The sequence below is a fragment of the Gymnoscopelus microlampas genome (assembly GCF_963454915.1).
Source record: "Gymnoscopelus microlampas genome assembly, chromosome: 19".
In the NCBI taxonomy this organism is placed as follows: domain Eukaryota; kingdom Metazoa; phylum Chordata; class Actinopteri; order Myctophiformes; family Myctophidae; genus Gymnoscopelus; species Gymnoscopelus microlampas.
The window spans coordinates 17525472-17543253 of NC_139956.1; the positions used below are offsets into that span (position 1 = coordinate 17525472).

At 44.0% G+C, this 17782-nt stretch overlaps 1 protein-coding gene across 1 annotated transcript; it reads left to right on the forward strand.

Annotated features, from left to right (window-relative positions):
- Positions 1-814: 814 nt before the first annotated feature.
- Positions 815-17667, forward strand: LOC311034657 (calpain-5). The gene is made up of 14 exons (XM_084042592.1): positions 815-895; positions 3007-3429; positions 6506-6671; positions 9348-9479; positions 10531-10736; positions 11274-11466; positions 12102-12295; positions 13413-13490; positions 14181-14625; positions 14816-14938; positions 15324-15520; positions 16668-16786; positions 16914-17050; positions 17380-17667. The coding sequence occupies exons 3-14, from the start codon at positions 6507-6509 to the stop codon at positions 17554-17556; spliced, it is 2166 nt and encodes a 721-aa protein (XP_083898718.1). The 5' UTR covers positions 815-895; positions 3007-3429; position 6506; the 3' UTR covers positions 17557-17667.
- Positions 17668-17782: the final 115 nt, after the last annotated feature.

Consider the following 17782-nt stretch of genomic DNA (forward strand, 5'->3'; position numbering starts at 1 on the left):
CAGGATAGAGAACTCAATCAGGATATAGATTAAACAAGTGAAATTGGAAGTGATGACACTAAGAAATGAGCAGGCAAAATTAGAACTGGAACACTATAAAAATGAAGCTTAAAATGGGTACTTTCTCCTGATTGGCTGAGATTTTGACACCTACCAGAAAATGTATTTTCTGTTTATTAAAGTGCTGGAAAGACGGGGAGACTCCTGTTACTGAACAAACACACTATAGCAATGATTACTATCAGAATATAGTGCTTTAACCTTTAAAAAAAATACTTTTTGTTTTAACCCAAAAATATCACTTACCCTACCTTTAAGTTAAGAAGTAGTTAGGCAAAACAGTTACCACGACGGAGGCGCGCCATCTGAAGTGGACTTGAGCCACGAGAGGCACCGCCGACCGAGCGAGTTGCCGTGCCGAACGTTTGCGAAGTCCACTTCAGCTGACTCAGCACCGTTCGAGTTACGTCCCGATAGGGACAGAATCGTAAATTATCATCCCCCCCCCAGGCAGTGCCAGTGCCTGGGCAGCTATCCGTCTGGAATGTGACCATATTAGGGGCGTCACTGCCAAGTTACAGTGATCCAGTGGGAAAGGGACGGTCGTTGTCTCGCATACGAAAGAGGGAAGAATAGAACGAAAGAAGGAGGCAGAGAAGGAACTAATAGACAGAGATGGTGGGCGGTACAGTAGATAATGAGAAAGAAGATGACCGCCTGTCTGTATTAGGAGAATGGAAGACAGGATTGGAAGGAGAGAGAATGTTAGAGAGAGAGAGAGACAGAGAGAGAGAGGAAGCATGGGAGTCAGACGGACTTCATCAAGTCGTTGGAAGGAGAGGGGTCAGAGAAGGGGCAGAATACACACTGCCTGATAAGATAAGCAAAGCCAGCAGTAAGAGATACACACACACACACACACACATACGCGCGTGCACGCATGCTCATTAACGCAAGCACCTAGACACATAATCTCTCACATGACACTCTCCCTCTTTCTATCTATCTCTCACTCCCTCCCACACACTGTCCTTCTCTCTCTCGCTCTCTTTCTCTCTGACACACTTAGGAAATCATCAAAATGATTAAAAGGATCAACACGGTTGCAAGGTGAAGGTGCTCTCGCTGCTTGTTGGTGTGTATAATGCATTTGCATGTGCATACAGCACGTTATGAACTAATGCATGACACTTTACTGCTTCTAATGCCTAAACCTGTTTTTCTTCTAACCCTCTGAACACATTTACCAGATAACACACTGTCTGCTGTTGACTATGTTTGTAAGGGGACAAAGTGTGCATGCCGTTGATTGGCTGAAACCCAAAGAGCGTTTGATGTAACAGTGTGGTTGTAGCAAGTGAAGCTTTCCACTGCAATGCTATAATTGTGTGTTATGTCACTCAGCGTGGTTCCTGTCCATCTATTGTTGTCTGTCTGGACAAATCTAGGGTTACAGAGGCACAGCTAGTACAGTCGTATCACCCTGGGTGACGTGGTTACACACACACACACACGCATGCGTGCGCGTGCACACACACACACACACACACACACACACACACACACACACACACACACACACACACACACACACACACACACACACACACACACACACACACACACAGTCTTGCGTGCGCACACGCACTTAACATGCATCATGTATGTATGTAGCCACCACAGCCTGGATGTGAAGTCACGTGTGGAATCTGACACAGCCAATGTGTTTTCATCTGTTTTCAGGGTGTCATTCAACTGTAGAAGCTGTTACATAATACAACTGTAGACGACTTACTGAAGCAGTTAGTGTTAACTGTATGAGAGAAGATCTCAGGAGTACTCATACTGTAGCATTAAAGGAATACTTCACCCAATAAATGACTTTATTTCTATAGCTCTTTGAGTCACGGAGAATTTTTGTTTGTAAAATATTCCTTAACGGCGAAAGAAGAATCCAAAACTGAAGAAAAAAATAGATGAATGGAATTAATCGGAGACCTGATTCAGCAAAACTATATACAAAATCTGTCCATGCACTGTAAAGTCCAAAAAGCCGCTATATTATCACTTAGATTCTCTTCTGCCGAAGTCAGCTGAAAAGCGTTTCCAAAATATCACCACAGAAGAAAAACACTTCCGATTCAACCTGTGAAATGCACAAGCGAAGAACGCGCATAGGCGTGCCCATCAGCTCATTCACATGACATTCACATGCACGCCAGTTTAGCCTGGAAGTGTTTAAAACGATTATTTACTTCATTTATTTTTTCTTCCTTTGCCTTTCCAATTTAGTCGTTGTGCCAATGAATTCCGTGTTGTCACTGCTGTTGTATCCTACTGACTCACCTGCCAGTGAGGAGCCCCCACCGGGAGGACATAGAGCCTTCGTCTACTCCTTCCGCCCAACACTCCCCGCTGACAGGTGCCGCCCAGCCCGTAGGATTACGTACAATGACCAATATCACCCTCCCCGCTTGGCTTCCCTCCCCCGAACACGGGCCAATTGTGTTCGCATATAGACGCCCGACAAAGCCGGATGCACCACGGTGGATTCGAACCCACAGCCAATTTATTTCTTCTATGGTCATATTTTGAGAAGGCACTGAATGGATTACGGCAGAAAACACTTTGAAGCCCCACATGAGCTGCGTTTTGGACTTTATGGACAGATTTTTGATATAGTTTTGCTGTTGTTAAATTATTTTTGGATTCTTCATTCACCGTTAAGGAATATTTTACAAATGAAAATTCTCCGTAAGTCAAAGACACCACTGGGTAGGTAAACGATAGAAATGAAGTCATTTATTGGGCGAAGTACTCCTTTAAGAGAGCATGGCGAGTCGATCAGTCACGATAGGGGTAGTGTATAAAATATAGTGTCGGGTACAGTAATAGGCATTAGTTCTCTTTTTTACTGCATGTATCACCCACTGTTTCCTAATATACTTTTGGATGTCCATTTCTGTTTCTTTTTTTTTTCAAATTTCACTCAAATTCTTTGTTCAGGATGACTCTGACAGCAAGGAGGGAGGCACATTATGGACATTAGACGGCAAGTCACCTGCTGCCAACTGCGTCAAAGGGGAAGGTAAAGGTCTGTAGCTTCTCTGTGCACCACAGCCTGTCAGCAGCCCTTTAACTGTTGCCGTAGGGATACCGGAGACAGACAGCCACAGAAGAGAAAGGGAACGAACACACGCTGTATTCACTCACACCTTTTGGCTCTCCGACACTCACAACTGCATGGAGGGCTGTCAGCGTCTTCCGCATAAATAGGACTCCCGGAATGCTTTCCAAGACAGTGGACCAAAATGATGGCACAGTATTGTTAAAGACCAAAAGGGGGACATATTACTGGATGCACCACCGTGGCAGGGAATTGTGTCACAGGGAGCAGAGAAGAGAATACACATCAAGTTCCATCTAAAGGTAAAAGTGTTTGCCTGTTTGTAAACTTCCGTTAGCATGACATCGATGCACAGATGAAGGCACAGTTTTGCTCTAAAACTGCCCTTGTGTTACAAAAAAAAGAGGTCTTCCCCAAATGCAGATCCATTATACATAGGAGAACATATCTACAGTACACATAGCTACAGTATATGTGCTCCTACAGTATATGTACACTATATTTTTCCATAAAAACAGGTTTTATTATTCTGTTGACTGGTGCAGTATCGGCAAGCACAAGCACCTGCATGTGTTCCCTCTGCACAGCAAGTCCCTATAGCAGACGCCAGACGCCACTGTGCGCACACACACACACACACGCACACACGCGCGCACACGCGCACACACGCACACCCCCCCCCCCCCACACACACACACACACACGCACACGCACACGCACACACTCACACTCACACTCACACTCACACTCACACCAGCCCTGGCATACACACTGACACAGAATCGCAGTCGCACCACCTCGTCCACCACTTGATACAAAAACAACATGCACATTTACACACATGCACGCAGGCACACACACACACACACACACACACACACACATGCTGACTCAGGGTCCATGGCAGTTCATATCTCTAATGACTAAAATGGTACCATCACCTCACTGCACCCCCCCTGACCTCTCCTGACCCTGTTCGGCACCCACTTACCTCTGCCAAATGGTTAACCTACTTCATGATGCATAAAATGTCTCTTATGTCTGGACTGCACATTGATTCATGTCCTGACCTGTACACCAGTGGTTCTCAAACTTCTTCATTTCAAGGACCCTCTGGTTTGGTATTAGCCTGGCTCCACCCCCTGAATCGTTTGCCTCGCATTCAGGGTCTGGTGACGCTGTCGAAGGCGGGTGTTTCTCGGTTACAAATCTGTACGACGAATTGGGATCGGAATAATCCAGTATGAACCAATTGCCAAAGAGTCCCACTTTGGCCACGCCCCCATCTCAGAAATCGGCTGCATTGAGAGGGCTTTCAGACTGAATAATGGAGTGAAACGAAATGAAAATTCAGGCTGAGAGTCAGGCTAGTTTGGTATGCTTTAGGCCACAGAGTCAGACCCCCAGTTACAGGTCGAAAAGGGTCCATTTGATTCCTACTGTGACTATCAATAATTTAGCTGGGGACCCCCCGGAACCCCCTTAAGGACCCCTGGTGGTGCCCGGACCCCACTTTGAGAACCACTGCTGTACACTGAGTGGGTTGCATTGATTGAGAGATTCCACTCAAACATCCTAGGCAGGTGTGCAACCTACTGTAGTTGGTTGACTCAAGATAGAACAAATGTCTACTACTAAATACTTACTACTGTAGTTTGTTATCTTTTCTGCCCTTAGTGTCAGTATAGTGGAGACAGGAAACAAGGATAGAGAGTAGGGGAATGACACGCAGCAATGGTCTGCCCGACTGCCCTAGCCTGGTAAACCATCCCGGTCGCGGAATTCACATTTAATTTCCAATGTGAATTCCGCGACGGGGATGGTTTACCAGGCTACAACTGCCCGGCCCTAGGAGTCAAACCGCGGGGAATCGCTGTCAGGCAATAGAGCTTATGTCGTACACATCCTAACCACTCGGCTATCGGGCACCCCCATTACTAGTTTGATTGATTGATTGATTGATTGATTGATTGATTAATTGATTACTTCTGTAATATAAAATCCTGGGGGAGTTTGGTGCAAACATTAAAATATCTGAGTTTGCACAGGAAAAATCGTCTTGACTGGCCCTTTAAAAAAATGGTATTAGAGTTCTCCTTCCAGTTTAGTTTAGCCTCAATGCCCAGGTATTTATAACCAGCAGTGGCCTTGTGGTTAGAGTGTCCACCCTGTGACTGGGAGATTGGGGTTCAATCCCCAGCCGAGTCATACCAAAGACTATACAAATGGTACCCAACGCCTCCTTGCTTGGCACTCAGCATCAAGAGATAGATTAGGGGTAAGTCCCTGTGACATACTAGCGTCATGACCATGGGGTGTACTCGTACATCAACCTGCCTCACAGAAACAGGAGCTAGGCTCCTGACCCATGGGCCACATGGCTCAGGAATCGTTGGTTCCCAAGGCTACTTACTTTAGTTACTTACTCACTACAGGTATTTGTAGGAGGTGACTATTTCAAACAGGTGGCCTTTGACTAAGATAGGGTCCAGGCACCCTCAAACCTTTCTTTCCTTTCCAGAAATTGTCATTTGTCAATTGTCAATTGACACTTGATTATTGATTTAACATGGTGTAATCTGAGTTCCCAGAAGTTCTCACCAGCTCTCACATACAAACGGGAGGGTCTAGAGGTGAGGTAGTTTAAAATCCAGGCAATGGTAGAACTGTGCAAAGTTGCGGTTGTAACATTTTAAAATCACTTAACCCTGACAAAACGGCCTTCTCTTTCTGTGTGCATGGATTTAAGCATCGTAGAGTACAGCATCGTCCACTACAGCATTTTTTCGATAGGCAAAGGGGTCCCTGAAAGTGACAGACAAGCATGCTTAGGTGTTCCAGGACATCTCTTTCAAAACAATTCATGATCTTGAAAGTGGATTGTGACAAGGAAAGTGACAAGGGACCTAAAGTATGTTACTGATTGATGTAACGCTCAGCAAGTCCTAGCGTCTTCTTGCCCCTGGCTCCCCAGCTGACTCTTGCGGTCAGGAGGACTGCAGACTCTCTCCCCATCATCTTCCACCAAAGTCTGAAAACCCACCTCTTCAGACTCCACCTCACCCCGCTTCTCATTCCTTTCACGTCACCTATTTTGAGTTAGATTCTGGTTATACTATGCAGACGTTTCTTGGTTACTTGTTTATATGTTATGTCATTTAGAATGTTGTTTTATTTTTTTGCTTGACCACAAATGCTAAGAATGTTTTTTTTTAGATAGCTATAGATAGACTACTTACACAGGCCTGGCTGGCAACCAAGCCTAGCAGAGATGGGCACTCAGAGGAACGCCCTTTTCTAGTTGCAATGGAAGTCAGGGAGTATTAAGAGCATTTCTTACACACTGCCTCTCCTATTTCTCTTCCCCTCCCCGCTCAGAATGCCAGAAAAAGTGTGCGACTTCCAGGGTCAGAACTATCGTCAGCTGAAGCAGAGCTGCTTAGGTCGAGGCGTGCTTTTCAAGGACCCACTGTTCCCCGCCTCCGCTCAGTCCCTGTTCTACAAGCGGGAACCACCGCCAGGAGTCACATGGAAGAGGCCGAGGGTGAGAGTGAAGCGTGATTTACACTTTGTCATACGATGGTGTTGTGAGCTTGTAGATCGGCTATTTTAGGATAATAAATGAGACATAAGGAGCATAAGTTAGACATGGCAGAGACGTGGACAACTGGACACGGTACATCTGGAGTGTTGATTTAACTTTGAGCGTAAAAATGTGTACACTTTCAGAGTTAACTTAAAACTCTGGATTTTACTGTGTCATGACAAATAACAGAGAGAGTTTTACTTGTCAATCTGGAGTCACATACCATTTGCTAATCTCTCAAGACAGATTCAGAGCTCCGCAGCTGATTTTTTTCTGGCTACCCAGGCTAATTCACATGATCTTCATCGAGGAAAAGCATGATCTTCATCGAGGAATAGAGTGCACTACAAAATACTGACACTTATGCGTCCATTTGTACACTCAAGATCAATTCCAATTTCTTGTTTTTGTTGTTGTTGTGATCATCTTAACATTCTGGCACTCACTGGCCTTTCCAAAGCAGCCATCACCATGCAAGTAGTCCATCAGACACGTTCCGACAAATGCTAAGAATGATTTGCAAATATCCTTTGGCTCACATCTTCTCTCTCCACACCCACATTTAAAGGCAGTGTGCTTAGCACGTTATATTTCCATTCTGATCTAGTTAATTAAGGCACTTTCTATTACAGGAGTATTATCAGGACAGTGTAACTCGAACCTTCTGAGAGTGTGTGTGGCGCGTGTTGCCAACTGACCTGGGGTATATTGGTGTGTCTATGCAATGGGCGCCACCTGATTTAAATAGCACATGTTTGTAGGCTGCAGAGAGGAGTTTTTAGCACAGATTGTCGAGGTGGGTATAGCCGTGTGAAAATGTAGTTTATCTTAGCTATGAGCCTAAATAGCCTCTCGTAGTACAGTAACAAATATAAATAATGGAATGGAATAGGAGTTTATAGTCAAGGTCAAGTCAAGTGTTGAATCTAATTTACATTTTAAATATTTGAATTGAAAAATATTTGAACTCTTGAAATGTTCATCTTTCAGATTTAGATTATATTGGTTTCCCATTTGCAAAGTTGTTGGCTTGGATCAGTGTTTATCCCATTGGTAGAGTGCAGTGGTTCTCAAAGTGTGGTCCGGGAACCCCCAGGGGTCCTTCGGGGGGTTCCAGGGGGAACAAATTCAGTTTAAACACTTTAACGCTATATGCAATGGCTATTTGAAAATAGCAAATCCACAAGCTCACAACGTGTCAGGATGTGACATGTTGTACGCTTGTAGATCTGCTATTGTCAAAAAATGCTGAAATATTTTGCATATTTTTTAAGCATTTTAACGACAAATATTGTATGGGGGTCGCTGGTACAAACTCTTTTCAGATGGGGGTCCACAGCCAAATGCATATTAATTTTGGGATCATTGACATGAAAATGCTTGAGAACCACTGGCTTAGTGTAAGAAGTTTAAGTCAGACTTTCACTAGCCTCGGAAACCCATGCCTTTTTTTTTTGTTTCAAAAGACTTTCACTATGTCATGACATCCTGAAACTGTATTGGCTGTCTAGTTGCTCAGTCAGTGGTGAGAGAACAATGTGTTAATGGTATTGTGTTCCTAATGCTCTGCTGGGGTATTCTAAGCGTACATCCATGGGGAGTCCAATGCAAGGGAGACACCTGTCACCCCTCTCTGTTGCCATTCACACACCAACAGCAGAGAAGCAGAACAAAACACTTAAAATCTCATGAGCATTTACACACACACACACACACACACACACACACACACACACACACACACACACACACACACACACACACACACACACACACACACACACACACACACACACACACACACACACACACAGCTGAACTGGACTTGATATGAACTTGATATTATCCCAGGGAAAACTGCGTTCATAACTTTTCTAGAGTTTCATGACCCCCGGATTGTTTATGTGTGTGGCGGGGCTTGTGTGTGTATGAAGGGGTTATTTGTCTTTAACAGTGTGTCTCTTTATGTCAGTATGTTTTACAGTACTGAACAACTGTAAAATTTGCAAAACTTCATAGTAGACAAGGAGAAAAAGTGGCGCTTTGAGGTACGTTATCAGCTTGCACAGCTGACAATGTGTCAGGAAACGATGCATCGATCAGCGATGCGTCGATCAGCGTGTTCTGGTTTCAGTATCCGGCATTGGCCAGGTTATTCCATGGAATAAATAGGCACTTCTCTCTACCTCTCTCACACTCTCACTCTCCCTCTCCTTTCCTACATCCCTCCCCCCTCTCTCTCCCTCTTGCTACTCTGGTCTGACGTCACACACAGCAGAAATCGCTGCCTAACAATGGTGATTTCACTGGTCATGTTGACCGTTGTCTAGCAACCACCCTCCCCCCCACCCCCAAAAATAGAAATAGCCGTCTTCAGGGGAAATGACACAGTAATTTAGCTATTATACAAACACAATAAAAAAGCTGGTGTGCAAAAAGAGTCTATGGGGTTCAAATCCGCTGCGCTGCGTCCGGCTTTGTCGAGCGTCTATATACGAACATAATTGGCCCGTGTTCGGGGAGGTAAGCCGAGCGGGGAGGGTGTATTCGTCACTGCATGTGCTCCTTGACAAAGCTGAATGTTTATTTTTATCTCTATCTCTTTCTTTCTGTCCTGGAACACACACCCCCCAGGACTTATGTAAGGATCCACGTTTGTTTGTTGATGGCATCAGCACACGGGATTTGCACCAAGGCAGTCTGGGTAACTGTTGGATGGTGGCGGCCACTTCCTGTGTGGCATCAGAGCCGTCGCTCTGGAAGAAGGTTTGTGTGGGTTTGAGTGTTCATGTTCTGAAAGACTCATGGCAGTGGTTCTCAACATGGGGTCCGGGGACCCCCAGGGGTCCGTGAAGGGTTTGCAGGGGGTCCCCAGCAAAATGTGTTAAAACATCAAAATCAGTGTAACCGCTTTAACCCTATTTTATACATCTATAAGCTTGTAGATCTGCTATTTTTTAACAATTTGGAAAAATCTAAAACATTTTTGAAAATGTTGAATAATTTGGAAACATTTAAGACAAATCTACTCTTATGAGGATCTGGCACAAAATATTTTCAGATTGGGGTCCTTGACATTGAAAATGTTTGAGAACCACTGACTTATGGTATAAATATTAGTTTTCAATGTGGAGAGACAGTTTTGTCAGTTCATCTTTTTTGTGTATATTATACTCAAAAAGGGAGATGATTATGAATGATGTACTTGAGTGAATTTCATAATAAATGTTCCTTCTTCCTTAACTTCCCAACCTTCCCTTCCTCCAGGGCTCCATTTGTAAAAAAACAAACTGAGTAGAGGGTGTTGCCTTAACCGTTAAAAAAATAGCAAAATTAGCCAATCTACAAGCTCAACATGTATCGCATCATGGCGCGTTAAAGCTTGTAGATCTATTTGATCTAAGCTTGTAGATCTGTTTGATCTATTTTGAAGTAAAAAATAGTACAAAAGTATTGAAAACATTCACAAAACAAAGGGATGCAATGGTTAATATGGTTGACATAAATTTGTAATTACATTTTTTAAATTGTGAAATGTAACATAATATATCAAACATATCAGACTGTCTACATTTTCCAAAAGGAAATGCATGTATTTTATTCAGTCTGACCAGAAGCAGGGTTAAATAGCACCTTTATTATTATAAGATAATTGATAATAATAATATAATTGATAATTTGTTTGTTTTCTTTGATTGATCTCTTCCCCCCCCCCCCCCCCCACCTTCTACTTCCCTTTCTTTTTTTTCTATGGAAATAACGATGTGACAATCACTGATTCGGATTCCTCATAACTGCCTCAACTCCTTCCTACCAGGTGATTCCTGATCACATGGAACAGGAATGGAACCCCAAACGTCGCTACGCTGGGATCTTCCACTTCCGCTTCTGGCGCTTTGGCAGATGGCTGGATGTGGTGGTGGACGACCGTCTCCCTGTGAGCGAGGACGGTGTGCTGCTGTTCTGCCGCTCTGCCACTCCCCGGGAGTTCTGGAGCGCTTTGCTGGAGAAGGCCTATGCCAAGTGAGTGGTAATGGAAAACGCTGTCTGGTTATCTGATAAGATTGGTGAAGATAGAGTTTCTGTCTTTTTTTTTTCTTTCACGCAAGCAGTCTGACTGGATCTTCTGAAATTTAGGTCAACTTAAAGGGACACTATCATGATTTTAATGAGCATCGTAACTTTTTCATGGTTATAGAAACAACAATGTTTATGATCCAATCCATATTGACAGAGACAATTCTACAATTCTACTTCATGTCAGTTTTGGCCTTTCTCTGGAGGCCAACACTATTCTACTTTATGTCAGTTTTGGCCTTTTTCAGTATTCCCAATGAGGCATTTTGTGGGCAAGCAAGCATCACACTCGTAGTGATGTGGATGGACAATTTTAGGAGTTAACTTCCTAAAACTGTTATTATAACAACCTGATTCATATTTAAAGAGAATTACACCACAGTGAATAATTAATGAATCAATCGTGTCCTCTTTTTGCCTAAAGGAGGACACGATCTGAGCTCAGTGGTAACATAAACCAACTCTTTTTGCCCAACACATCAGGTTAAATGGATGCTATGAGGCCTTGGAGGGGGGCAACACAGCGGAGGCACTGATCGATTTCACAGGGGGTGTGTCGGAGCCCCTCACCCTGGACATTGAGGCCCTGACAGAGCACAGTGACCAGAGAAGGGCGCTCTTCCACACGCTGGCCAAGGCCCACGAAAGCAAAGCCCTCATCACCTGCTCTATACGAGTACGGCAACTATGAATCTTAATATTATTATGGATGCAACATGATAGTCTGAAAAGAACACATTAAAGGAACACTATCACGCTGTTGATGTGAATTCATTGTTGATTGTTATCATAGTCTGTAGCAGTGGTTCCCAAACGGGTTCAAGCGCACTTATTGCAATATACTGTATATTAAACTATACAAAAATATATTAATACTTTTTCAGTACTAATATAAATATATACAGTACATTTGAACCACTTTGAAAAAAAAAATGCAAAAATTGCAGATCTACAAGCTCACAAAGCGTTGCATCACTTGTCATGGCTCATCACAATAAAATGTTCTGCCACAGGTCATTTAATATATAGATACGGCATAATGTTGAAAATCGTGATAGTGTCCCTTTAAGAATCATTATTGATTGTCTTTTTTCCAGAAGACAACACTGTCATGTTTTGATCTCTTCCCGTCTGTCTGTCTGTCTGTCTGTCTGTCTGTCTGTCTGTCTGTCTGTCTGTCTGTCTGTCTGTCTGTCTGTCTGCTTGCCTGTTCATCTGTCTCTCTGTCTCCATGACATTGATTGATGTCTGTTTTGTTTTGTGTTGGATGCAGGATCCAATCTTACACCCCTCTCTGTGTGTCTGTGTCAGCCAGCAGAGGGTGAGACTGTGGAGACCGTACTAGACTGTGGTCTGGTGCGGGGCCATGCCTATGGGATTACCGCACTGAGGAAGGTGCAATTTGGGGAAAAGCTACTGAATAAGTGTGGGGTCTCCCGGGTCTTTATGGTGCGCATGAGGAACCCCTGGGGCACCACGGATTGGACAGGGGCCTGGAGTCGGGGGTAAGGGTCACAGATACATCCAGACGTGAAAGATGTGCTTAACTGTTGAAAACATTCTACTTTTTTGCAGGTGTTTGGGAAAAACAGATAAATCTCTGCTGACAATTTTACCATGCGAATCCTCTTTTTCCTCCCCCGGCATTTTACAATGTCACCGCACTCTGCTGACTTTTGCTGGCATTGCTGACAGTTTACAATGCTTTTGGAATGGTCTTTACTAGATGCCTGCGTCATTGTTGTACACACAGGGACATGTGTCACCTAGAGTATCACTGTAAAAAGAGCCAAAATGGAGCAATAAATGCTTTGAGTATAGAGTCTGCTCTAGTTGAGTATAATAATTAAATGTGAGGTATGTTGGATCTCGCTGTACTTCTGACTGTCAAGGGTTTAATGCCAATTAATGCCTGCACAGAATAGCACACATTTACTGTTCAGAAAAAACTTCTGGAGTGCTGCTCAGACTGCGTGATGAAGACAAAATGTGTGATGAAGGTGCTCTTTGGTTGGGATCCCAAAAGTTCAACAAAGGATGAAAAGAATCCAAGGCACTCTACTGGAAAGAAATTCAAAAGCATTTATTTGTATGGCTGTTTCGTTCAAGAAATATTAAAAACAATGGTTATTGTAAAACTGACATCTTCAGGGTGTCACATTCATTGTTGTTGGCAAAGTAACAAAGTACATTTACTCAAGTACTGTACTTAAGTACAATTTTGAGGTACTTTTACTTTAGTGGAGTATTTCAAATTTTCAATACTTTTACTTCTACTCCATACATCTCAGAGGCAAATATTGTACTTTTACTCCACTACAATTATTTGAAAACTTTAGTTACTAGTTACTAGCCCTATTTTAAACATAGGCTATTTGAAAATAGCCGATCTACGCTTTGCAAGCTTGTAGATCTGCTATTTTCAAACATTTCAGTACTTTTACTTTTGGTACTTTAAGTACATTTTGATACCAATACTTTTGTACTTCTACTCAAGTCAATTTTGAATTCCGGACTTTTACTTGTAACGGAGTACTTCTACATTGCATAGTATTGATACTTTTACTTAAGTAAAACATTTGAATACTTTTTCCACCATTGGTTGTTGGTCGCCCCCTGCAGGTCTCAGCAGTGGAAGCAGATAGGCCGCGCTGAGAGGGAGAAGATGGGGCTCTCTGTCCGAGATGTCGGCGAGTTCTGGTAGATGTTTGATGATGACGATATTTGCCAACAACCTTTATTCACACGGCGCACATTTTACTCTTATTTGTTTGGTTGATTTGCTGTACTTTATTATGATGTTAACAAAGAGTTAAAGAAACGGTGTGTTTACTGTTTTATATGTGCTCTGAATTGTATATACCTTACATAATTTACCTTTCCATTCCAAACACACAATAGAACCCAAAAATGTACGTGAATCCTATATAGAAATAAAGAAATAAAACGGACAAGTTGTATGATTATACTAGCCTGATTATCAGACTGAAGCTGTGTGGAGCTTCAGTCTGACATTGGCTCCAGTGTAGGCGATTACAAGGGGGAGGGGACAAGTATTTCCCTAAACCAATCCTAAGGGATCCCCACCCCCACCTCCGACTCTCATTTCTCCGGTACATTTTGTACCGGAGAAATCCTAGGTTCACAATTACAACACCAGACCAAGAGGCAGTCCACTCAGAGAGTGGGCGGGGTCTATGGTATGGAACCAGGCTATGATTATACAGTAGCCTGCATACTGAGGACTTACTGTCCATCTAATCGCACTGATTGGAATGCTTGCCAGTAATCAGGGCTTTTCACAGGATCAGTGCAGGAGTATTGCACTGTGACTGCATATGTGATACATGCAGTAGCCTACAGTATTTAATCTTGCACTCTCCTCCCCAGGATAGAGTTTGAGGACTTCTGTCACTACTTCACTGATGTGGTGGTATGCTGGCTGGAGGAAAAACCTGTGCTGTGGCCTGCCTCTCACTGGAGAGAGGTGCGCTGCTTCGGGGAGTGGGCTCCAGCACCCACCTCCCCTGGAACCTCTTCCTCCACCCTCCTCCGCAGCAGCCATTCACTGGCCTCGGGGAAGAACGGCGCCAAGCCGGGCACCACCCAGCAGAGAGGCGACCGCAAGGAGGCCCGCCTTGGGGAGAGACAGTGGGAGAGAGGGAGAGGAGCAGGAGGAGAAAAGCGTGGGAAGGTGGTCGCGGTCAAAGAGGCGAAGAAGGACAAACACAGGGAGAGAAAAGAGCCTGACTGCAGGTGGGAGGCGCAGTTGGATAAGAGGAGCCGATGTGGAGGCTGCATCAACCACAGAGACACTTTCCTACACAACCCCCAGGTATGAATGCCACACACCACAACACCACAACACCCAGACATGGTCACTCCATCGGTCTGAGGATAGCACAAAATGGTGCTATTAACCAGCCCGAAGCAAGAGTTGTGCAGCCCAGTGTGGTAAGATGACCAAGTGATTGTTTGCTTGTTGCTGAATTTAACTTGTTTGCTTGGTTTTTTTCCTTCCGCAGTTCATGTTTGAGGTGTGTGGGAAGGAGGAGGAGGTGTTGATCTGTCTGCAGCAGGAGGACAGGAGAATACGGAGGAGAGACGGAGAAGGAGAGAATTTACCGATCGGCTTTGAGGTGCTGAAGGTGAGGGCTTATTTGTGTGTGTTGTTATGGGCAGCTATGTAACCCACTCACACATTCATGGACGTTTGTGGGTGATTGAGAAATGTCTGTGGGTGAGGAAGAATGGTGACTATGTGCGTACTTAGTTCAGTCCAAGACAACTCTAAAAATATTTAAATACATTTTGGCAAGGCTCTGTCTCAATTCATTCCCCAATTCCCTGTACGCATGAAAATGTGTATAATAAATACATATTACATGGAATATAGAAAATAGCAGATCTACAGGCTCACAATGCGGCGCTAAAATTTGGTCCGTGACCCAAACGTTGGCTTGACGGGAAACAGTGGACTAAAGCCTCAGACTCTGGTTGCTGCGTTCTCTAGCTCCACCCTTCTCTCATCAGGTGGAGGTGAACCGCTGCAGTCGTGTGCAGGTTGTGGTGGAGCAGGCAGCCAGCTCCATCTACATGGACTCCCGTAGTGTGACCCTGAGGGGGACCATGGCCCCTGGCCGCTACGCCGTGCTGCCCACCACCTTTCTGCCAGGCTCTACAGGGCGTTTCCTTCTACGCCTCTTCTCCCATTCCCACATCCAACTCAGGTATGTATGTGTGTGTGAGTTCGTGGGTGTGCATGTTGTGCGCAATATTGTTTTTGTTTTTAGTGTGATATTGAAATGAAGTGACTTCAAGGATAGCTTGGGTACATTATACGTGACCACGCTTTGTCACTGAATGTCATTGAGAAAGTACTGTATACACAATGTTAGGTTTTATGCTATTTTCATGCTATTTTGATATAGTTCTAGAATTATATTTCACCTGTTTACAGGTCGGGGTGATTTATAGTTTATTTGTAAGTGGATGGATCTCCCTAGTGGTTGGTCGAGGTTATTACATCTTTTACGTTATTATTTATCTATTTTATAAGTATACAATCTTTTCTTGCGGTTATGGGACGGGAGAATAATTTTGTTATTATAAAGAGATTTAGAGGTGATTTGTGGTTTAATAATGTGTTCATGTTTCGGCTGGGTTTTAGACGTAGAACAATCTAAAGCCGCCTTTGGGAGGGCATATTTTAATGGACTCTGGAAGTACGTCAACAGTCCTTTATGCGCAGGCGCGTCTTTCCGTTCCTCAGTGCGTTTGTTGCTGTTTAAGAAGCCGGACGATCCATTGGTGAGCAGAGACGCTAGTGTATATGAAAGTGTATAATTGTGCTGTAGAGTACTTTTATTATGTTCATTTGTGTGCGGACAGTCTGTAACGTTTTCTGTTATTGATGATTGTGTTTGTGTGTGTTTCTGTGCTTACAGTAAAATAACCTGCCAATACTGCCAATACTACTGCAATTATTACATCGCCATTGCTTGCTGCTAGCTTGCTGGCTAACCCAGGCTATATGCTAAAGCCTCGTGTGTGGAGTACACGGGCTGGTCAGAGAATACTGTACACAGTTTAGGTAGAAGTGTGTTTGTATTTGTATGAGTGTGTTTAGTAAATAAATGAGAAAAAGACAAGGTTGTTATTTATTGGGTTTATTTGTAGTTTGGTTGAGTGGTTTTCACTGACAATCCGGAGTAAACAGTACCCTGTGCGGAGGGGTTTATACAGGTTAATGTAGTTAACCATGTATATCCGTACACACAACTTCCTCTTTCGATCCTGAAACCCGATTTTCTGTTTCATTCTTTGTTTTCTTCCCTTTTTCCTTCCTTCCTGTCTTCCTCCCTCTAATCCATGTAGGGAGTTGCGGGAGGATTTACCATCCCCGTCTGCATTCCAGTGCTGTCTACCTCAGCCCAGAATGGTGACCACTGTCCATCTCCACAGGGCGTCAGGACTTAGTCACCCCAAACATAAAGGTCTGTCTGTCTATCAATCTACCTGCCTACTAGTACTTACCCACGTGCTCCCTCTCTCTGTGTCTAAATCCAGAGTGTTCATTTGGCTCTGAGAGTTAACTTTTGCTGTGCATAATCTGTTCCACAGCCCCGAATGTGTATGCTGTGGTGCGATGTGAGAATGACACCATTAGAACGCGGGTGTTTAAGGAGGATGGAAATCCAGAGTTCAACCTCCTGGCAATTTTTTACAGGAGACACCTCAACTCACACATCTCTATTGAGGTACTGAGGTTTGACACATGGATATAAACACGCCCACGCGCGCGCGCACACACACACACACACACACACACACACACACACACACACACACACACACACACACACACACACACACACACACACACACACACACACACACACACACACACACACACACACACGTGAGGGTTAGAAACACTAATCATCCATTACTGTGTGTGTGTGTGTGTGTGTGTGTGTGTGTGTGTGTGTGTGTGTGTGTGTGTGTGTGTGTGTGTGTGTGTGTGTGTGTGTGTGTGTGTGTGTGTGTGTGTGTGTGTGTGTGTGTGTGTGTGCTTGCCCGTGTGTAGTTATGGAACCGAGGTCTACTGTGGGACTCTCTGCTAGGAAGACTACGTCTCCAGACTGGAAACAGTGAGAAGGGAAAGAGTCACGTGATTGATCTCCGAGGCGGTCAGTCCCGTTCAGGAAGCAAAGGTTGTGTGTACGTAGAAACATCTACAAGCGAATGTCTGACAGACTTGTGACTGAAAGCCACTTGAGGGCTGTCCAAGCATCTCTCAGCCATGGCAAACATCTGCCGTACCTGGAGAACACTTGATAAGGTAGTCTTGTTTTCAATAGGGAAAATGACCATAATTGACATATCGTTGCTGTTGGGCAGAAACCTCTTACTCCATATTCTAACTTTTTGTGTTTTTTCGTAAATTAACGCCCCACTTGATCATACTACAGTGTCACTCAAAAGCATCA

What these genes read in the sequence shown, in the direction of transcription:
- LOC311034657 (XM_084042592.1), top strand. Translation starts at nt 6,507, where the DNA reads ATGCCAGAAAAAGTGTGCGACTTCCAGGGTCAGAACTATCGTCAGCTG. An exon ending in TCACATGGAAGAGGCCGAGG is followed by an intron (nt 6,672 to 9,347) that starts GTGAGAGTGAAG and finishes CACACCCCCCAG; the next exon opens with GACTTATGTAAGGATCCACG. An exon ending in CTGGAGAAGGCCTATGCCAA is followed by an intron (nt 10,737 to 11,273) that starts GTGAGTGGTAAT and finishes CCAACACATCAG; the next exon opens with GTTAAATGGATGCTATGAGG.